This window comes from Chlorocebus sabaeus, chromosome 22, assembly GCF_047675955.1.
Source record: "Chlorocebus sabaeus isolate Y175 chromosome 22, mChlSab1.0.hap1, whole genome shotgun sequence".
In the NCBI taxonomy this organism is placed as follows: Eukaryota; Metazoa; Chordata; class Mammalia; order Primates; family Cercopithecidae; genus Chlorocebus; species Chlorocebus sabaeus.
In genome coordinates, this window is record NC_132925.1 from 87,315,148 (window position 1) to 87,335,792 (window position 20,645).

The 20,645-nt window shown below is 52.0% G+C and overlaps 2 protein-coding genes across 3 annotated transcripts in view; one reads left to right on the forward strand and one right to left on the reverse strand.

Moving 5' to 3' along the window:
* NISCH (nischarin) overlaps nt 1–13,929 on the reverse strand; it is a 39,299-nt gene extending 25,370 nt beyond the window's left edge. The window contains exons 1-3 of one of the 2 annotated variants that reach the window (XM_007984499.3): nt 13,794–13,928; nt 11,633–11,716; nt 10,712–10,894 (exon numbers count right to left, since the gene is read on the reverse strand). In XM_007984499.3, the coding sequence (XP_007982690.2) occupies nt 10,712–10,894; nt 11,633–11,716; nt 13,794–13,886 (360 nt within the window). In that variant the 5' untranslated portion in view covers nt 13,887–13,928. Of the gene's footprint in view, nt 1–10,711; nt 10,895–11,632; nt 11,717–13,793 lie in introns of both variants that reach the window. The other variant, XM_007984500.3, reaches the window with a different exon arrangement.
* Nucleotides 13,930–15,455: 1,526 nt separating this feature from the next.
* On the forward strand, nt 15,456–18,437 carry TNNC1 (troponin C1, slow skeletal and cardiac type). The gene is made up of 6 exons (XM_007984497.3): nt 15,456–15,545; nt 17,024–17,054; nt 17,285–17,431; nt 17,679–17,793; nt 18,010–18,146; nt 18,231–18,437. The coding sequence occupies exons 1-6, from the start codon at nt 15,522–15,524 to the stop codon at nt 18,260–18,262; spliced, it is 486 nt and encodes a 161-aa protein (XP_007982688.1). The 5' UTR covers nt 15,456–15,521; the 3' UTR covers nt 18,263–18,437.
* The last annotated feature ends 2,208 nt before the right edge of the window (nt 18,438–20,645 follow it).

Below are 20,645 nucleotides of genomic sequence, written 5' to 3' on the forward strand. Positions count from 1 at the left end.
GGCTGTCCTTCACCTTGGGAGGGAGACTGAACCAGAGAGTAGCACAGAAATGCCTTGGCCCCCAAACCTAGCACACAGGCCTCCTCAGAGAGTTCGCTGGTCAAACGGTGGGCTCATGAGTAAAGGTGGGCAGAGTCAGGCCTCCCCATGCCAGGAGGAGGTGGGGTGGGGTGTCAGTGGCCCGAGCTCACATGCCCTACCCAATCTGTGCTGAAGGGACTTGAATTGCTTTGGGGTGCCATAAACATCTGAATTGAAATGTATTTTCAATTCTTGGCTGGGCACGATGGCTCACCCCTGCAACGCCCGCTCTTTGGGAGGCCAAGGGGGGCAGATCACTTGAAGCCAGGAGTTCAAGATCCGCCTGGCCAACATGGTGAAACCCTGTCTCTACTAAAAATACAAAAATTAGCCAGGCATGGTGGTACATGCCTGTTACTCCCAGCTACTCTGGAGGCTGAGATAGGAGAATCGCTTGAACCCGGGAGGTGGAGGTTGCAGTGAGCCGAAATTGCATCATTGCACTCCAGCCTGGGCAACAAGAGTGAGACTGTCTCAAAAAAAAAAAAAAAAACTTAATATCAGCTATGTTTACAAACTGTTAACACTCACCCTCCCAATGTGTTACTGACCAAGAGATCAGCCCCACCACCTGCCCTCCACCTGCCGGGATTCTGTGTTGGTGTGCAGCTGTGGGCAGAGGTTTGGGTTTCACATAAACACTAGCTGGGTTGTGGTCCTGCAACTTAAATTCTGACTGAGCATGCCTGCACACATGCCTGCAAACAAGTGTACTTCAAAACACATACACCTACAGTCAACGCAAACCCCAGGACAGTCCTAGATGCTTCGGTTTGGCACACACCCGGGCAGTGTGCTTATTTGTGGCACTAACCAGGGAGTGAATTACATGTCACTGAGGCCATCCCCCAAGTGTGGCTGAGACACACATGCTAAGGGCTGGAATTCCTTTTTTTTTTTTTTTTTTTTGAGACAGAGTTTCGCTCTGTCGCCCAGGCTGGAGTGCAGTGACCGGAATCTCAGCTCGCTGCAAGCTCCGCCCCCCGGGTTCACGCCATTCTCCTGCCTCAGCCTCCGGAGTTGCTGGGACTACAGGCGCCCGCCACCTCGCCCGGCTAGTTTTTTGTATTTTTTAGTAGAGATGGGGTTCCACCATGTTAGCCAGGATGGTCTCGATCTCCTGACCTCGTGATCCGCCCGTCTCGGCCTCCCAAAGTACTGGGATTACAGGCTTGAGCCACCGCGCCCGGCCAGGGCTGGAATTCTTATCTCACTTTTTTTTTTTTTATTTGTTTGAGACGGAGTCTTGTCACCCAGGCTGGAGTGCAATGACACGATCTCGGCTCACTGCAACCTCCAACTCCTGGGTTCAAGCGATTCTCCTGCCTCAGTCTCTGAAGTAGCTGGGATTACAGGTGCGTGCCACCACACCTGGTTAATTTTTTGTATCTTTAGTAGAGAAGGAGTTTCACCATGCTGGCCAGGCTGGTTTTTTTTTTTTTTTTTTTTTTTTTTGAGACGGAGTCTCGCTCAGTCGCCCAGGCTGGAGTTCAGTGGCGTGATCTCGGCTCACTGCAAGCTCTGCCTCCTGGGTTCACGCTATTCTCCTGCCTCAGCCTCCTGAGTAGCTGGGACTACAGGTGCCCGCCACCACGTCTGGCTAATTTTTTGCATTTTTTAGTAGAGACGGGGTTTCACCATGTTAGCCAGGATGGTCTCGATCTCTTGACCTTGTGATCCGCCCGCCTCGGCCTCCCAAAGTGCTAGGATTACAGGCGTGAGCCACCATGCCCGGCCTCCAGCTGCCAGGCTGGTCTTGATCTCCCGACCTCACGATCCATCTGCCTCAGGCTCCGAAAGTGCTGGGATTACAGGTATGAGCCACTGCGCCTGGCCCTCCTCGTCTCACTTTATGTTGGTGATGAGGCAGTCTAGCAGGAGTCAGGCATATGTGTGATTCAACTTGAAGCTAAAATACCCCATTGATGGATTCAAACCTCAGCTTTAACTGAAGAGAGTTGCAAGACTGCAAGTTCAAAAGAAAATCTGTTATAATTCACAGCCTCAGTACTTAGAAACTAAAACAAATTATGGAAATAAATTGGATGCTAAAGCCAATGTTAAGATTGTAACAGTTCAACACAGCCCCTGATTCCAAATTTTGAAAAGGATCTTTGTTCTAGCCAACTAACTTTAAAAGAAGACAACAATATAAACACCTTTCAAGAGAACTTAAATCCTTTCTTTTCCTGGACCACATAGTAATGGCTAGCACGTGGTGAGCCCTAACCTCAGGACCAACACTCTTCTAAGCCACTGACCTTCACTGCACAGTACCCCCCGCTTTTTTTTTTTTTTTTTGAGACGGAGTCTCGCTCTGTCGCCCAGGCTGGAGTGCAGTGGCGCGATCTCAGCTCACTGCTAGCTCCACCTCCTGGGTTTACAGTATTCTTCTGCCTCAGCCTCCCAAGTAGCTGGGACTACAGGCGCCCGCCACCTTACCTGGCTAGTTTTTTGTATTTTTTAGTAGAGACGGGGTTTCACCGTGTTCCCCAGGATGGTCTCGATCTCCTGACCTCGTGATCCGCCCGTCTCAGCCTCCCGAAGTGCTGGGATTACAGGCTTGAGCCACCGCACCCGGCTCACTGCACAGTCTCTTGCAGGCCTCACAAGGACCCTGGCTCATCAGCCTCCAGCTCACAGGCAGGTTAAATTGGACTAAACCATTGAGAAGTAGGGGTGGGAGATAAACTCGCCTCTGCCTGCCTCCAAGTCCACCACAGTTGGAGGTCCTGCCCCACATGGTGTGCTAGAATTCCACGTGGGATTCCATTTCACTGAGTTTGAAAACCTGTTCCAGGGGTTCTGGGACGAGTCCTGTCACCACATGTCCAGGAGGGTCAGGACACAGCAATATGAAGAGCAGCACGGCAACAGACAAGTGCCGCAGTGTGCCCCTCACTTACACAGGCGGCAACCCCTGCACTCCCACCTAAAGTGGGCTGGTAACAAGTAGTGCTTTCTTTCCTTGTTATTAAAATCCACACCGCAGGCTGGGTGTGGTGGCTCACACCTACAAACCCAGCACTTTGGGAGGCTGAGGTTGGTGGATCACTTGAGCCCAGGAGTTTGAGACCAGCCTAGGCAACATGGAGAAACCCCATCTCTACAAAGAATACAAAAATTAGCCAAGTACGGTGGCACATGCCTGTAGTCCCAGCTACTTGGGGGGGTTAAGGTGGGAGGAGTACTTGAGCCTGGGAGGTCGAGGCTGCAGTGAACCGAGATGGTGCCACTGCACTGTAGCCTAGGCAACACAGCAAGACCCTGTCTCAAAAAACAAACAAAATCCATACAGGAATATATTGTTATAAATCTTTGTGACCTTGGATTGGGTAATGGTTTCTCATATATGATACCAAAACACAAGAGACGAAAGAAATTGATATACTGACCTTTCTTTTTTTTTTTTTTTTTTTTGAGACGGAATCTCGCTCTGTTGCCCAGGCTGGAGTGCAGTGGCCAGATCTCAGCTCACTGCAAGCTCTGCCTTCCGGGTTTACGCCATTCTCCTGCCTCAGCCTCTCGAGTAGCTGGGACTACAGGCATCAGTCACCATGCCCAGCTAACTTTCTGTATTTTTCTTAGAGACAGGGTTTCACCATGTTAGCCAGGATGGTCTCTATCTCCTGACCTCGTGATCTGCCCATCTCGGCCTCCCAAAGTGCTGGGGATTACAGGCTTGAGCCCCTGCACCCGGCCTGATAAACTGAACTTAATCAAAATCTAAATCTTTTGTGCTTCAATGAAGACCATCAAGAAAATGAAAAGACGGCCAGGCACGGTGGCTAACCCCTGTAATCTCATCAATTTGGGAGGCTGAGGCAGGTGGATCACCTAAGGTCAGGAGTTTGAGACCAGCCTGGCCAACACAGTAAAACCCTGTCTCTACTAAAAATACAAAAATTAGCCAGGCAGGCCAGGCGTGGTGGCTAAGGCTGTAATCCCGGCACTTTGGGAGGCCGAGAAGGGTGGACCACCTAAGGTCAGGAGTTCAAGACCAGCCTGACCAATATGGTAAAACCCCGTCTCTATTAAAACTACAAAAATTAGCTGGACGTGGTGGTGCATGCCTGTAGTCCCAGCTACTCAGGAGACTGAGACAGAATTGCTTGAACCCAGGAGGCGGAGGTTGCAGTAAGCCAAGATTGTGTCACTGGACTCTAGCCTGGGCGATGCAACAAGACTCTGTCTCAAAAAAAATTAGCCATGCATGGTGGCATGTGCCTGCAGTCCCAGCTACTCGGGAGGCTGAGGCACGAGAATTGAACCCCAGGGGTGGAGGTTGCAGTGAGTCGAGATCACGCCACTGTACTCCAGCTTGGGCAACAGAGCAAGACTGCATCTCAAAGAAAAAAAAAAAGACAACTCACAGAATATGAAAAAGTATTTGCATGTTTCTAAAAGTCTAGTAGCCAGAATATATAAAGAACTCTTACAACTCAACAAAGATAATCTTTTTTTTTTTTTTAGACAGTCTTACCCTGTCACCCAGGCTGGAGTGCAGTGGTGTGTGGTCTTGGCTCATTGCAACCTTCGCCTCTCAGGTTCAAGCCATTCTTGTGCCTCAGTCTCCCAAGTAGCTGAGATTACAGGCACATACCACCATGCATGGCTGATTTGTGTATTTTTAGTAGAGACAGAGTTTCTCCATGTCGGCCAGGCTGGTCTCGAACTCCTGGCCTCAAGTAATCCGCCCGCCTCAGCCTTCCAAAGTGCTGGGATTACAGGCATGAGCCACCCGCGCCCTGCCCAATCTGATTTTTAAAAGGATAAAGAATTGGATACTTTTCTCCAAAGAAGATAGCAAATGGCCAAATACCATATGGAAAGAGGCTCAGGCCAGATGTGGTGGCTCACACCTGTAATCTCAGCATTTTGGGAGGCCAAGGTGGACGGATCACTTGAGGCCAGAAGTTTGAGACCATCCTGACCAACATGGTGAAACCCCATCTGTACTAAAAAAATATATACAAATTAGCCAGGCATGGTGGTGCACGCCTATAGTCCCAGCTACTCGGGAGGCTGAGGCATGAGCATCACTTGAACCCGGGAGGCACAGGTTGCAGTGAGCCAGGATCATGCCCCTGTACCCCAGCCTGTGCGACAGAGCGAGACTCTGTCTCAAAAAAAAAAAAAAAAAAAAAGAAGAGGCTCAATAACATTAGTCATCAGGGAAATGCAAATTAAAACCACAATGAGATACCACTTCACACCCACCAGAACAACTAAGATTTAAAAAAAAAAAAAAAAGGACAAGAAATGTTAAGCAAGAATGTGGGGAAATTAGAACCTGTACACTGCCGATGGAAACGTCAAATGGTGCAACAACTTTGGAGAACAATTTGGTAGTTCCTCAAAAAGTCAAACATAGAGTTACCATATAACTCAGGTTCCACTTTTGGCTATATATCCAACAAAAATGAAAACATAAGTTCACACAAAAATTAACATACAAATGCTCATAGCAGCATCATTCACAATGGCCAAAAATGGAAACAAACCTAACACTTATCAACTGCTAATAAATAAACATAATGTGGTATATCCAAAAAATACACTGTTACTCCATCATAAAAGGACCAAAGGATTCACACTACGATATGAACGGACCTTGAAAACATAAGGCTAAATTAAAGAAGCCAGTCACAAAAGGCCACACACTGTATGATTCCATTTCTATGAAATGTCCAGAAGAGGCAAATCCATAAGGACAAAAAGTAGATTAGTGACTGCCAGGGGCTGGGGCACAGAGGGATGGGAAGCTTCTGCTAACAGGTACAGGTTCCTTTTGGGGCTGATGAAATATTCTGGAATTAGATAGTGGCGATGGTCACTCAACGTTGTGAATATACTAAAAACTACTAAATTGTACACATTGGGTGCAGCAAACCACCGTGGCACATGTATACCTATGTAACAAACCTGCACATTTGGCACATGTACCCCAGAACTTAAAGTTTAATAATAAATAAATAAATAAATAAACAATTAAATTGTACACATCAAAAAGAATTAATTTTGCCGGGCGCGGTGGCTCAAGCCTGTAATCCCAGCACTTTGGGAGGCCGAGACGGGCGGATCACGAGGTCAGGAGATCGAGACCATCCTGTCGAACATGGTGAAACCCCGTCTCTACTAAAAAAAAAAAAAAAATACAAAAAAAAAAAAAAAGGAGTTAATTTTATGGTATGTGAATTATACCTCAATTTTTAAAAATCCACACCATGGCCAGGCGTGGTGGCTCATGTCTGTAATTCCAGCACTTTGGGAGGCTGAGGCAGGTGGATCACGAGGTCAGACATTCGAGACCAGCCTCGCCAACATAGTGAAACCCCACCTCTACTAAAAATACAAAAAATTAGCCAGGTGTGGTGGCAGGCCATCTGTAAACCCAGCTACTCAAGAGGCTAAAGCAGGAGAATCACTTGAACCTGGGAGGCGGAGGTTGCAGTGAGCCAAGATCACACCACTGCACTCCAGCCTGGGCAATAAGAACGAAACTCTGTCTCAAAAAATCAAAATAAAAAAATTCACACCATGACCAAATAGGGTTCCCTGGGTCCACCCTATCCAATGTCAGCAACACAAGAGGCAGAACACATGTGGAACAATTTCCAAGAGGACACAGATGGTATAAAAGTTAAGAGAAACATTCCCTAGAGAGTTCCCAGCCTGGAGAAAAGGCTGACAAATCTTTAGGCCCCAAATGAAGATCTAATCCAGTGGTTTTCAAGTGGGACATTTGGCAATGTCTGGAGACATCTTTAATTGCCATAGCTGGGTGGCGAAGTGCTACTCGCATCCAGTGGGTAGAAGCCAGGGTGCTGCTAAACAATGCATGGGATAGCTCCTTACAGAAACACATTATCCAGTCCAAAATGTCAGCAGTGCCATGGCTGATCAACTGTGGGTTTAATCCAAAGATGGGTTCAATTACTTTTTTAAATCCTAGGATTTATATAACTTAGGGACCTGTTTGATAACACTAATTCCAAATACATCAAAACTTCTACAAGTAGTGGAGCCTGCCTCAAACCAGAACCAGATGTAGTCAGCCCAGGCCCATCTCAGGCAAACCAGTTTCAAAAGAGCAGTCCAGGCCTTTCTACCCTCAGAGCCAGGCACATGTGAGGCAGCCAGCAAGAGCTCTCCTCAAAGGCATAGGTATCAAGTAAGGAATAAATACCGTCAAAGGGCTGCATGTCAAGTTTCATCCCTAAATGGCTAACCAAAGCTTCCTTAAAGCACAATCTTTTTTTTGAGACGGAATCTTGCTCCGTCGCCCAGGCTGGAGTGTAGTGACACGGTCTCTCAGCTCACTGCAAGCTCCACCTCCCAGGTTCACGCCATTCTCCTGCCTCAGTCTCCCGAGTAGCTGGGACTACAGGCGCCCGCCACCACGCCCGGCTAATTTTTTGTATTTTTAGTAGAGATAGGATTTCACCATGTTAGCCAGGATGGTCTCGATCTCCTGACCTCGTGATCCGCCCGCCTCGGCCTCCCAAAGTACTGGGATTACAGGTGTGAGCCACTGTGCGTGACCTTTAAAGTACATTATTTCTTAAAATACTAACCAGTAAAGTTTATCTGAAAGACTTGCATAAGGAACGCAAATTTTTTCTCACATAAGAAAGGGTAAAAATATGTTTACAAAAGGGTATGTTGCTAACCCTATACTTGCTGGTATATGCTAAATAAAATCCAAAGCATATACACAGTTCCCATCTGTGAATGCTATCTACTTTTTCACCTATCCCTGCCAAGCTCAGTGGCCCAAGATTAGCACTGCCACTAAATTTCTAGGCTCTTTAGTGATGCAAGAAAAGTTCAACTGTCTTACTCTGAAAAGACTTTAAGGAAGTTGTTGTTGTTTTTGAGACGGAGTCTCACCCTGTGGCCCAGGCTGAAGTGCAGTGGCATGACCTCGGCTCACTGCAACCTCCCCTTTCCAGGTTCAAGTGACTCTCATGCCTCTCTCCTCGGTAGCTGGGACTACAGGCATACACCACCACGTGCAGCTAATTTTTGTATTTTTAGTAGTGAAGGGGTTTCGCTATGTTGGCCAGGCTGGTCTAGAACTCCTGGCCTCAAGTGATCTGCCTATCTGGGCCTTCCCAAAGTGCTGGGATTACAGGCGTGAGCCACTGCACCTGGCCAAGAAAGTTGTATTTTAAATACAGCTGGGCTTTTAGGACCATAACTCACAGGTTACTTCAGGGTGAGCCTGAATAAGGGAGTGGATTCTTCCCCGTCTTCATCATATAAAGAGAAAAAGAGTAAACATAAATTATCTGAAAATCTATCACTCAGAGAAAACTAGTCTTAGCATTTTGGTGTACGTAAACCTCCTAGAGTTTTCCTAGACAAATATGTCCATATCAACTTTTTATAAAAATGAGACCATAGTCAGCCAGGTACGTGGCTCATGCCTATAGTCCAAGCACTTTGAGAAGCAGAGGCGGGAGGATTGCTTGAGCTCGAGTTTGAGGCCAACCTGAGCAATATTGCAAGACTCTATCTCTACAAAAAATTTTTAAAAATTAGCTGGGTGTGGTGGCATGCACCTATAGTTCCAGCTACTTGGGAAGTTGAGGCAAGAAGATCGCTTGAGCCCAGGAGTTTGAGGTTGCAGTGACCCATGATCAGGCCACTGCACTCCAGCCTGAGCAAGGGAGTGAGACCCTGTCTCAAAAAAAAAAAAAAAAAAAAAAAAACTACAGCCATACGATTGGATACTGCTTAAGAAAGCTGCATTTTTTTGAGACAGAGTCTGCTGGGAAGACTGGTGTGCTGCTGGGAAAATGATGGTGGAGCTGCAGACTTGTTTTTTGTTTGTTTTTTCCCAAAAAGCTACGATCACAGGCATGAGCCACTATGCTCAGCCTGGCTGTACCCTTTGATTTTTCTTTTTTTTTTTTTTTTTTTTCCTGAGATGAAGTCTCACTCTCACTCTGTTGCCCAGGCTGGAGTGCAGTGGCATGATCTCGACTCACTGCAACCTCTGCCTCTTGGGTTCAAGCGATTCTCCTGCCTCAGCCTCCCAAGTAGCTGGCATTACAGGTGCCTGTCACCACATCCAGCTAATTTTTGTATTTTTAGTAAAGATGGGGTTTCACCATGTTGGCCAGGCTGGTCTCGAACTCCTGACCTCAAGTGATCTGCCCACCTTGGTCTCTCAAAATGGTGGGATTACAGGCATGAGCCACTGCGCCCGGCCTGTTTTCTTTTTTTTCTTTTTTTGTAACCTCTTCTACTAGACTTTAGGGTTGTCCTTACTGTCTTGTTACAACCCTGGAATGACTACCTTTGTTCATATATCCTTTTTGCAGTTGCCTGATTTTTCCTTAGAAAAAAAATTCTCATAAATAGAACTGCTATTTAATATTGTGGTTTCGGCCAGGTGCAGTGGCACATGCCAGTAATCTCAGCACTTTGGGAGGCTGAGGCAGGCAGATCACTTGAGGTCAGGAGTTCCAGACCAGTCTGGCCAACATGGTGAAACCCCATCTCTACTAAAAACACAAAAATTAGCTGGGTGTGGTGGCATACGTCTGTAGTCCCAGCTACTCAGGAGGCTGAGGCAGGAGAATTGCTTGAACCCAAGAGGCGCAGGTTGCAGTGAGCCAAGATCGTGCCACTGCACTCCAGCCTCGGTGACAGAGCAAGACTCCATCTCAAAAAAACAAATATTGGCCAGGCGCGGTGGCTCAAGCCTGTAATCCCAATACTTTGGGAGGCCGAGACGGGTGGATCACGAGGTCAGGAGATCGAGACCATCCTGGCTAACACGGTGAAACCCCGTCTCTACTAAAAAAATTTAAAAAAAACTAGCTGGGCGAGGTGGCAGGCGCCTGTAGTCCCAGCTAATCGGGAGGCTGAGGCAGGAGAATGGTGTAAACCCAGGAGGCGGAGCTTGCAGTGAGCCGAGATCTGGCCACTGCACTACAGCCTGGGTGACAGAGCGAGACTCCGTCTCAAAAAAAAAAAAAAAAAAAAAAAAAAACCCAAAAAAAAAAACCCCAAATATTGTGGTTTCACACTGCCTAAGTGCTGTTCTTAAAGTCTGACAATGCATTCTGTCCCCAGCAACTTACGAAAGTTGTTCTTCTGTCCAGGACGGAGTACAGAGCTGTTCTACGACACATTCTCCCATCAGAGGAAATTATCTACCCTCAACCTTAGCACCCTGGCAGCGTGGACCCCGATTACACGTCCCAAGATGGTGATATTCCACCATCACAGACTAATCCCTTAATTAGTTTTGAACCAACAACTGTGAACCAACAACTCAACAATAGTCTATCCCAGGTGTCAGCTGTTTCTAATCCAGCCTCATCCATCTGGATGGAAACCTAGCTTAAACACCCACAGGCCATTTCTGCTAAACAAAATGCCTTGTGGTAGAGGAAAGCATCTCTGTGGCCACACTCAGTCTAATTTAAGGCAAATCTGTCAACTAACATGCTTCTGCCCACAACACATCCCTAACCAGGGTGACGTTCCTCCATCTTCTAACCTAGGGTCAAACCCCGGCCCACCTCAAAGCTGAGGTCCCCCCTGGTTTGCTGCCTCAAGCTTGGCAGTTGTGGGTTTGCAGGCACAGGTGAAAACCCGATGAGGAACTTACATAGAAGTGAAAATGCAAGAAGTGGGCCAGCACTCTGGGGGTCACGCCAGGGAAGGCAGCCAGGAGTTTCTGGAGGTAGACCTCCAGATCCTTCTCCCTCTTCTCCACCAAGCTTCTTGAGTTTTTCCCAATTATCTTTTTGGGTGGAAGCAGATTTTTATCAATCTTTCTCTCTGCAACGAGCTGTAAAAAAACATAAGCACATCAACCACAGACTAAGAGGCTCTGTGCCTATGTAAGGCCAAGGCAAGAAGCCTGAGGACAGGCGCTTGTCAGCACTTGCACAGCCCCTCCCTGCAGTACCAAGATCAGTGACCAAATGAGGGCACCTGGGATTCGGCCTCTTTCAATCCAATTAGCATTAGAAATACCAATACAATTCCAGACAAGGAATTCCATCTGGAGACTTTGGAGACATTCAGAAAAGTAACACCTTTTGCCCCTAAAATTGCCATCTTTTCCAAGCCACAGTAAAAACCAATTAGGGCAGTGGTGTGTCTTTAAAACACGCTGTAAGTGACCCAGAGAAAGACAGCATCTCCAAAAGCAAAGAAAAGATGGAATCACAGCCAGATATTACAGCACAGGCTTTGGAATAGCTATAGCTAGGTCGAACAAGTTCAAACCTGTCCCCTTCCCAGGAAACTGTCTCAGCATCTCGTATCCAAGCTAGGACTGGAAATATTAAAAATTCAAATATGCTCCTTGCAGACTGGCTCATGCTAGAGCTGAAGGCTAGCATTTACATGCTATATTAATGAACGCAGTTATTAATGAATGCAGTTATATTAACAAAGTGATTTATTAAGAACTATGGACATGGAGCCTCTTTTGCCCTAAAACCAATGTGTGGCACAATGGAAACTTGGCCTACAGGACCCTCCAGCCCTGAAATATGTGCTCCCAGCTCTTAACAGTTACCTTTTCATGCAGGTCATGGAAGTCGCTGTAGCGGTGCTTTACCGTCCACTCATGGCTGCCATCAGTAACCTGTATGATGTAAACCTAAAAGGGGAAACCAAAAGCCCTTGTAGCAAGGGAGGCCCAAAAAGGAGTCTCCTCCCCCTATAGCAAAAGCTGCAATTACCTTTCCCAATTATCTTTTATCAGTCTTTCTCACTGCAACTCACACCCACCCCAAGGCCAAAGTCAGGCTGCCCCTGCCCACCAGCCTCTGCACCTGACCCTTGCTGACCAGCAGGGCCCCTCTCAGCCTCCTCCATGGCCCCAGCAGTAGGGCTGGGAGGCACATGGGACAAGCCTGTGGCTCCATCCATCAGTAAGGAATGAAAAAAGTGATTACCACAACAAGTCACCTCTTTAGTTTTTTACCTCCTGCCTCTAGGTAACTCAAAACCCAACCCGAGCTGCAGGCAAGGCCATTTCTTCCAAGGGAGGCAGAAGAGGGCCAGTTGTAGCCTGAGCATCTTCTCTGTTGTACTTATTTCCAGGTGCCCTCCTGGAAGCAAGTCCTTTTCCAACCCTTTCAACTGGTTCATGGCTGTGATTTCTGCTACTGAGCCAGGAATCAAGGCACAAGCAGCTGATGTGGGGAGGCAGTGGTAGCAACTAAGCTCTATCAGGAGGCAATATGGCCTAGAGGTTAAGGAAGGCCTGGGTTAAAAACCTGGTTCTGCCATTTCCTGGCTGCAGCTTATGTGTCACCTATATAAGTAACTTGGAGCCTATGTTTTCTCTGAGCCTCAGTTCCTCCATCTTAGAATCAAGGACCAAGTAAGGCAATGCATGTAAAATGCTTTGTCCATGGGCCTGACCCATGGCAAGTGTTCCAAGGGTAGGTGTGTTCATAATATCCACCTCGGCACACCCAGAGACAGAGGATGGTAGGGTCCAATCTAGATCACCACCTCCCCCGACACACATGCAGAGGAGGGGCGCAGTCCAGAATAGGGAGAGCTTTTTGAAGATGGCCCTCTTGCTGAAGGTGCCCCTAGATGATGGCCAGCCAGCCATCGGCTCAGAGACCTCACCCGCCTCCTGCACCTAGTTTCCCTCTCCTCTCTGCAGCATGGAGCTGAAGCCTTCTCCAGCCCTGAGGAGCAGCCATTTCTCCAGGCTGGCCTGTTGCTCCAGGATCCACCCCTCTCCTCTTCCCATCCTGCCTGATTCCTTCCCTTTGCCCTCAGGAAAGGAGAAAAGAGCCCGATGAATGGCCCTCAGTGGGGGAGGTTAGGATGAGGGCCATGGAGGGGAGTGCAGGCAGGGCCAAGGCCCCCACCCACTCCCTACCCTGCGGGAACAAAGGGGACGAAGCAGGGAGGTGCTCAATGCCTAGTTTTTGCCAGGCAGCCCACCAGGCTCACAGGCCCGGCATCCAACCCCATCAGAGTCGGAAACTACCCCCCATTTGTCCTCTGTCTCCCCCATAGCTTAGAAGTGTGTGTGCGCAGCTTGTTGCCCCATCTCGCTCCCACAGCCCAAAGTCACGAAGATTCCTAAGGTTTATAGGGCCTGCGCTTCAGCACTGAGACCACCCCTATTTCTCCACAGCTGGGCTCCACCCGTCCTCCGTTCTTGTCTCCGCCCGACCCCCAAGGCGTCTGCTCCCCAGGTCTATCCTTCACTTCTCAGAGAAAATCTCAACCACCACCGCAGGCTTCCCAGATCAGGGTGCTGGCGCCTTCTCTTTCTTCAAGGCCTGCGGAGCCTGACCCTTTTCCCTGATTCCATCCATCAGAGACCCTCTCCCTATCGCCTTTCTCCTGAACCCCAGTAACGGTCTCTCAGGCCGGGGCCCCTCCAGTCCTAGAGGATCTAGAGGGGTTTCGCCTCATCTAGACACCCCCCTCCTTTATCCCCAGATGCCGCCCCCAACCCGAGCCTCCCTTTCTGATCGCGTACCCTTTTCCAAACCGCCTCCTCAGGCCCCGAGCAACCCTTCACCCGAACCTGCGAGGCCCAGATCCCTTTCCTTAGATCCCCCGTCCCAGCCCCCTCGCAATCTCAGACCCTTCTACCCGCTCCTCAGGGTTGCAGATCCCGAACCCCTCCCCAAGACCCCAAGTCGGACTCCCGGTTCCAGCCACCACCCCCGCTTCAGGTGCCCGCGCCCCCAACAAACCGTATAAGTGTCCACGAGCTCCGAGCCCACGACGCGAGCTTCCTTGGCCGGCTCGGCTTCCCGCTCGGGCCCGAAGGTGCGCGCCGTCGCCATGTTCGGGTCTCCGCCGCCGCCGCCGCCCGGCGCAGACTGGCAGCAGTAGGGGGCGGGGTCAACGTCCCACCGCCCCCCAGCCCCCGCCGGCCCACGCCCCCGCCGCGCGCTGCGCCGCATCTTGGCCCCGCCTTCTTCCTGCGCCCTCGCCCCGCCCCTCGTGCATGATTGACAGGCACCACCCACAGCGCGCGCGTGCGCGGTGCTCGCTTGCGTAATCTCTACCTGCGTGGCGCGGCTGGAAGTACACTGCGCAGCCTGCTAGAAACTGAGACCCCTGGTGGTTACAGCTCTGGGCATCGCCCCTCCGTCCTCGGGAAGAGGGGACAGAAGGTCTCGAGCCTTCCGGGCTACACGAAGCAAGTCACTGCTCTTCTTGGCCTCAGTTTACTCCTCTGGATAAAGGAGGCCATAATAGTGCCTCACCTGGCTGTTGAGCTCTTTCTCTTTAGGGCAAGGCGGGTTGGAGGGGAAAACAGGACCTGTGCTTACCGCCGGAGCAGGGCGAGAACGATTCTGGGCCAGTTCTGAACCTCTCCTAGACTCGGAGATCTCTTGTCATTGGGGCTCCTGGACAACTGAGTGGGTCGGTTCATGCGCGGCCCGGCACGCAGTAGTGCTCGAGGCAGGGAGCGTGTTTATCAAGAGGGATAAACTTGATACGAACTCTGTACGAAGGAGGGTGTAGGTGGATGGAGGGGTGTGTGCCGCCACTGAGCACAAGAACCCCACGGGGTGGCCTGCCAGAGTTTAAAACGAGGGAGACAGATTGACCTGGACCCAGGAACTACAGTGCTAGAATGGGGAACTGAGTCCTAAACCAAGGAAAAATGAGACCTAGAAGAGGAAGGTGGTAACCTAACTAGAGGGTAGAGGAAAGGAGCCTGCCACAGATGGGGCATCTGTAGGGGTGCTGTTGAATAACTGACAGCAGCCGACTTAAGCCTGAAGTGAGTACTTCTCCCTGGGCGGATGGGAAGTCTGGGGCAGGCTCCTCTGGCAGAAGGGCTCCTGGCCACCCTGTCCGAAGGTGGATCAGTCACTTCCTCCTTCACCAGTTCCACAGCATCGTACTATGAGCTTGATATTCAAGGCTTCTCTTGGCAGGGCCCTGCACTCCCAGCCTCTCCTTGCACGTTGCACCTCAGAGGTTGAGTTAAAGGCAGGGGTTGCCAAGTCAGTCAGATCTTGGGCAAGTCACCACTCCTCCAGAGCCTCAGTTTCCTTATCTGGAAAGTGGTGGTCATGGCACCCGCCTCCCTGGTTGGATGGGAGCCTGAGCTGCTGTGTTGCCCGGGCCTTGCCTAGGGCCCACAACTTCGTAACTCCTGTCCTGCACTGGACTCATGTTTTCATTCTTTCCAGAAACCTTTTCAGAGAGTCCCTTGGGGAGTGTGGGGGACAGGAGGGAAAGAAACCTGGTCCTTGTAGCCCTTCATCTGCTTCCTGCCCTGGGCAGAGGACACGGGGACTCAGGCCAGCCTGAGATCACTGGGACCAGAGGAGGGACTGGAGGATACTACATGCAGGGGTGGGCTGGGCTGGGTTGGGCTGGGCCAGGAATGCGGTGGGGCAGGGCTATTTAAGTCAAGGGCCGGCTGGCAACCCCAGCAGGCTGTCCTGTGAGCCGCCAGCATGGATGACATCTACAAGGCTGCGGTGAGGGACAGGGCTGGGTAGGGCTGGGGTGGGCAGGCCCACTGGGGGCTCACTCAGCTCAGAATGGGGGGCCAGTAGCCCCAGGGAAGTGGTGGGGGCCCAGGAGAAGGCCTACGTGCCTTCAACCCAGGCTGTCACAGGGACAGCGGTTCGGGTGTTTGGGGATGCAGAAGGGATGGGAGTTCAGGGTCTGAAGGGTGGTGGAGGATGTCGCAGCTTTCAGCATCATGTCTCACTCTCCGTTTCCAAGTGTCTGTAGTCTGAGGCACTGTCGCTCAGCCACATGTCTCTGCATTTGTCTCTGGACGTTTTTGCCTTTCTCTTTTCATCTCTTCCTCCTGAGCTGTCTGAGTCCCCATTACTGTCTCCCTGTCCCCAACCCCCATTTCTGCCCCTCACATTATGCTTCTCACATGCTCAAAATCTGCTACCCAACTCCAGCCCCTTGACTGGCCGAAGATGCTTTGGGAGGTGGAGGGTGTGAGAGGAGTGGGCTGCAGAGCTTGAGTCCTGAGCTGGAGATGGGGCTTTGAAGTTTGAGGCAGGGAAGTTCTGGACATGAGGGAGAACCAAGGAAGAAGGAACAGAGAACTGGGGCCCCAGCTCCCATCATGCCTGGCAGGCTCAGCGCTCAGTGGCTTAGCTAGGGGTGAGAGCGAGGGAACAAGCGCTGGAGAGTGGTCACCCCAAGCCCCTGCAGCCTCCTGGGTCACTGGGGGTCTTCAGATGCTATTCTATCCAGGGGTGGTGGTGACCTCCCCCAACCCCAGAGCAAGGACATCCTGGAATGAACAGCTGTCCCCAGGGGAACCCCTCCCTCAGCCTCCCTCTCTCCTGGGCAGGGAAGTGCTACAGCCAGCTCTGGGGGCACGCCTGCTTATCCTGTGGGAGTCCATGGAGCTGGAGTGGGGGCAGCCCTCCACCCAGTGCCCATACAAGGCCTGGCGGAGCTGGGGACTAATTTTGGCTCCTGAGGCGGCACTAGCAGGCCAGGGGGCCAGATAACGCTGCCCCACCCCCTGCATGCCAAAGTCCCCAGAACAATCACCAGGTTTAACTTTGTTCCTCATTAAAAATAGCCCAGTGGCCACCCTGGTCAGGTTACAGTAGGTGGCTTGCCTGCCGCCACACTGGTTTTATTGTCCCAACTTGAGGGACAGCTGTCCCTCGGGCCACCCAGCTTGAGTTTCATCAGGGGCTGAAAGGGCATTGAGTGGTCACTGACTATTGTTACTGAGGGTCACCTTGGCCCTGAAGGGGGTGCCCACCTGTCACCCTGGCCCTGAGCCCAGTCTCAGTGAGGCCAGCTGGGTCACATCAGGGCTTTGGGGGCAGGGAGGGAGGACTGAGGCCTCCGCCCTGTGGCCTGGAAACAGCCTGCCTCCTCCGGCTCCAGCCTTCTCACCTGTGGAATGGGCTGGTTTCCTTAGCAGCAGCTATACCTGAGTCTGAGCCCTGAGATTCCCTTTCCTTTCTAGGTAGAGCAGCTGACAGAAGAGCAGAAAAATGGTGAGAACCCCTATCACACATGTGGGAGACCAGCGGGGCCAGGCTGGCATGGGGACCCCTTACCAGAAGAGGACCCCAGACCAGAGAGCAGAGGCTTGGTCCCTCTTGCTCTGACCTCAGAGAGGTCTCCGAGGGAGGTGGGCAGGTTGGCAGATGGCCCCAGGGTTCTGGCCTTCTGAGGTCCTGGCTGCTGAGCCCTGACTACTGTGCCCCCCAACCCCTGAACACAGAGTTCAAGGCAGCCTTTGACATCTTCGTGCTGGGTGCTGAGGATGGCTGCATCAGCACCAAGGAGCTGGGCAAGGTGATGAGGATGCTGGGCCAGAACCCCACCCCTGAGGAGCTGCAGGAGATGATTGACGAGGTGGATGAGGACGGTGAGCCCCCTCCTCCCCAGGCTCCAGAAGAACCCCAGCTGGCTGGGGGCTGGAATGCTGGCTCTGTTTAGCTGGGAGCGGTTTTGCCTATCTGAGCCTCAGTTGCCTCATCTATAAAATGGGCATAATGGCCACAGAAGCCTGGCATTTGGTGTGAGGATGCGGTGAGAACCTGGGGGTTCATGTCGAAGGTGCTGCCTGCAGTACCTACCCCGGCCTCTGTAACGGCCATGCCGCCCACCCCCAGGCAGCGGCACGGTGGACTTTGATGAGTTCCTGGTCATGATGGTTCGGTGCATGAAGGACGACAGCAAAGGGAAATCTGAGGAGGAGCTGTCTGACCTCTTCCGCATGTTTGACAAGTGAGCATGTGATCCTTGACCTCTGACCCTGACCCACACTCAAGCCGAACTGGAGAGGAGGGCGGTCTCAGATTCCAGGCCTAGGGACCCTGCGGCCTCTGCCTGATTGGGGAGAGGGATGCCCCATCTCCCAGTGTCCCTGCTCTGCCTCCTGGGGCATGGGTGGGGCTGCCTTATGCCCTCCCCACAGTCCTACCCTGAGCCCCCTCCCCACAGAAACGCTGATGGCTACATCGACCTGGATGAGCTGAAGATGATGCTGCAGGCTACAGGCGAGACCATCACAGAGGACGACATCGAGGAGCTCATGAAGGACGGAGACAAGAACAACGATGGCCGCATCGACTATGATGGTAAGTGGGTAGGTGGGCTGGTCCCCTGCCTCCATGCCCTGCCCAGCCCCCACCCCTGACCCACACCTGCCCCTCTTTCCACAGAGTTCCTGGAGTTCATGAAGGGTGTGGAGTAGATGCTGACCTTCACCCAGAGCTTCCCATGCCCAGCCTCCAACTCCAGCTGCGTCCTGGGGTTGGGGAGGGGGTTGGGGTCCCAGGACCTGAGCCTGGCCATATCCTCAACCCCAAATCCCCTGACTCCCTCCCCAACTCTGTCCTGGGGGATGCAAATAAAGCGTGCTCCCCGGAGGTCTGCTGTCTGCCTCTGGTGTCCCTGGGCCAGGGACTCTTCCTCAGGACTCACTCTTACCCGATGACTGCTTCCTTCCCTGTCGTAGGCAGGCTGGCTGCAGTGCCTGGTGCGTGACCGCCACTCCACACTGCCTTCTGCGGGGAGTGAGATGAGATCGGAGACTGCTGTGTGGCCTGCCCTGCTGGCTGCCCTCTATCTCTCCTCATGCCCAGGCACCATCTCCAGGGATTCAGCATCTGGAGTCTGTGGGGGCCTAGAACCCCCACAAGTTCCTGGGGGCCATCACTTTGGTCAACCACTGTGGCAGCCTAGGGGTCCTCTCCTTGGAGAGAGTGGTTCACTGCGGCACACAGCTGGGCCCTGAATGCTGCCTGGCAGAGCAACCCCCGTTACCTCTCAGCCATGGCTGGAATGGAGCTGAGCCTGTGGGGTCCCTGCAGGCCCACAGTGCTAGTTCACCCGCCCACTCACTTGTATTTCCTGCCAGCAACATTGACTCCCAGGGCCAGAGGCGCATGGAGTTGGCTCTACCTCCCCTCACCTGTTTGGCCCAGAGAGGTACAGGGACCTGTTAAGGTCATCCAGTGAGTGTGGGGGAGAGCAGAGCCAGCTGGCTTCCAGCCAAGGGCCCTGTCGGATGGGCCACATCCAAATGGGCGTGACTTCCAGTTCCTGTGAACCTCAGAGGCTTGTCTCCTGTGGCCCAGTCTCTTTCCCTGACAGCGACAGAGGCCCAAGGCCTGGCAGCTCTCAGCTTAGTGGGAGTGCCGAGTCCAGAGCTGCTGCCAGACAGTGATGCTGTCTTGGGGGCATGGGCATTGGGGGCTGCAAGGAAGTGGAGGTGTCAGCAGTGGTGTTCGCAGGAGGGACAGCTGCCAGCAGCACCCAGACTCTAGCCAGAATGCCATCAGCTGTCCTTGCCCCGCCCAGCCACTCCACTCTCTGCACCTGTGCCCCAGCCTTGGCATTCCCCAGACAGGCCCGGCATTCCAGAGATGGTCTTGGAATTCTAAAGACGCCTCTGGTGGAGGCCAGAGCTAGCAAGAACTTTCTGGTCCCTGGAGAGACCTGAGGGGAGTGGAGAGGAGTCCCTTTAAGGCCTGCCCTTGTGAGCTGGAGAATTGGGGACCTCTACAGACACCCAGAGTGACCCAGGAAGGGTGACATCCAAGGAGAAAAGGAAGGGCCACATTGGGCAGCAGCACCAACCAGTGCACCACTCAGTGGTTCATCACATACCTCCCATGTGCCCAGCACAGGCTGGATGCTGGGGCATGTCACAGTGAGGCCCAGTCCCTAATCTGGTGGATTTTTGTTTCTTTTTTGAGACAGAGTCTTGCTCTGTCACCAGACTGGAGTGCAGTGGCGCAATCTTGGCTCACTGTAACCCCTGCCTCCTGGACTCAAGCGATTCTTGTGCCTCAGCCACCTGAGTAGCTGGGATTACAGGCGCCCGCCACCACACCCGGCTAATTTTTGTATTTTTAGTAGAGACGAGGTTTCACCATGTTTCCCAGGCTAGTCTTGAACTCCTGAGCTCAAGTGATTCGCCCATCTTGGCCTCCTGAAGTGCTGGGATTACAGGTGTGAGCCACCGTGCCCAGCCAAATCTGGTGGAATTTTAAGGAGATGAGTACAGTGGGAAAACCAGCACGGGCTGGAGTGGAGACTGGAGGCATGGTGGGCCCATGAGTTAGAGTGGTCTGGGAAAGCTCCCTGGAGGAGCTGCCTGTGCGTGAGATCTGGGGGAACCACAGGGAACCAGCCATGGGAGGCCATGGAGAAAGACTGGGAAGGTCTCAGGAGCAGAAAGGCAGTGTTGGGCTAGAAACCAAGCCCCAGCAGTCTTGGGAAACGTGGGCAGTGCCAGGCCCCATGAGGACCCAGTCAATGTGAGCGGTGAGGGCTGCAGAAGACAAAAGGGGTGGCAGAGAGGGAGCCAGGAGCTGGCATGAAGTGGGGGCAGGCTCTGGGCAAGAAAGCCCGGTGGCTTCCAGTACAGTGGGGTGCTAGGGAGAGGGGGTCGGGGGTGCATGGATTCAAGGCACATTTTGGAACTAGGATGGACAGAATTTGCTGAAGGCTTGAATGTGAGGGGTGAGAAATAAGAAAATCCAAAATGACCCTTAGCTTTTTGGCCAAACTGCCATTTCCTGAGATAAGGAAGCTGGGGGGAGGCACAGGTTCAGCCGTGGGGTATTGTG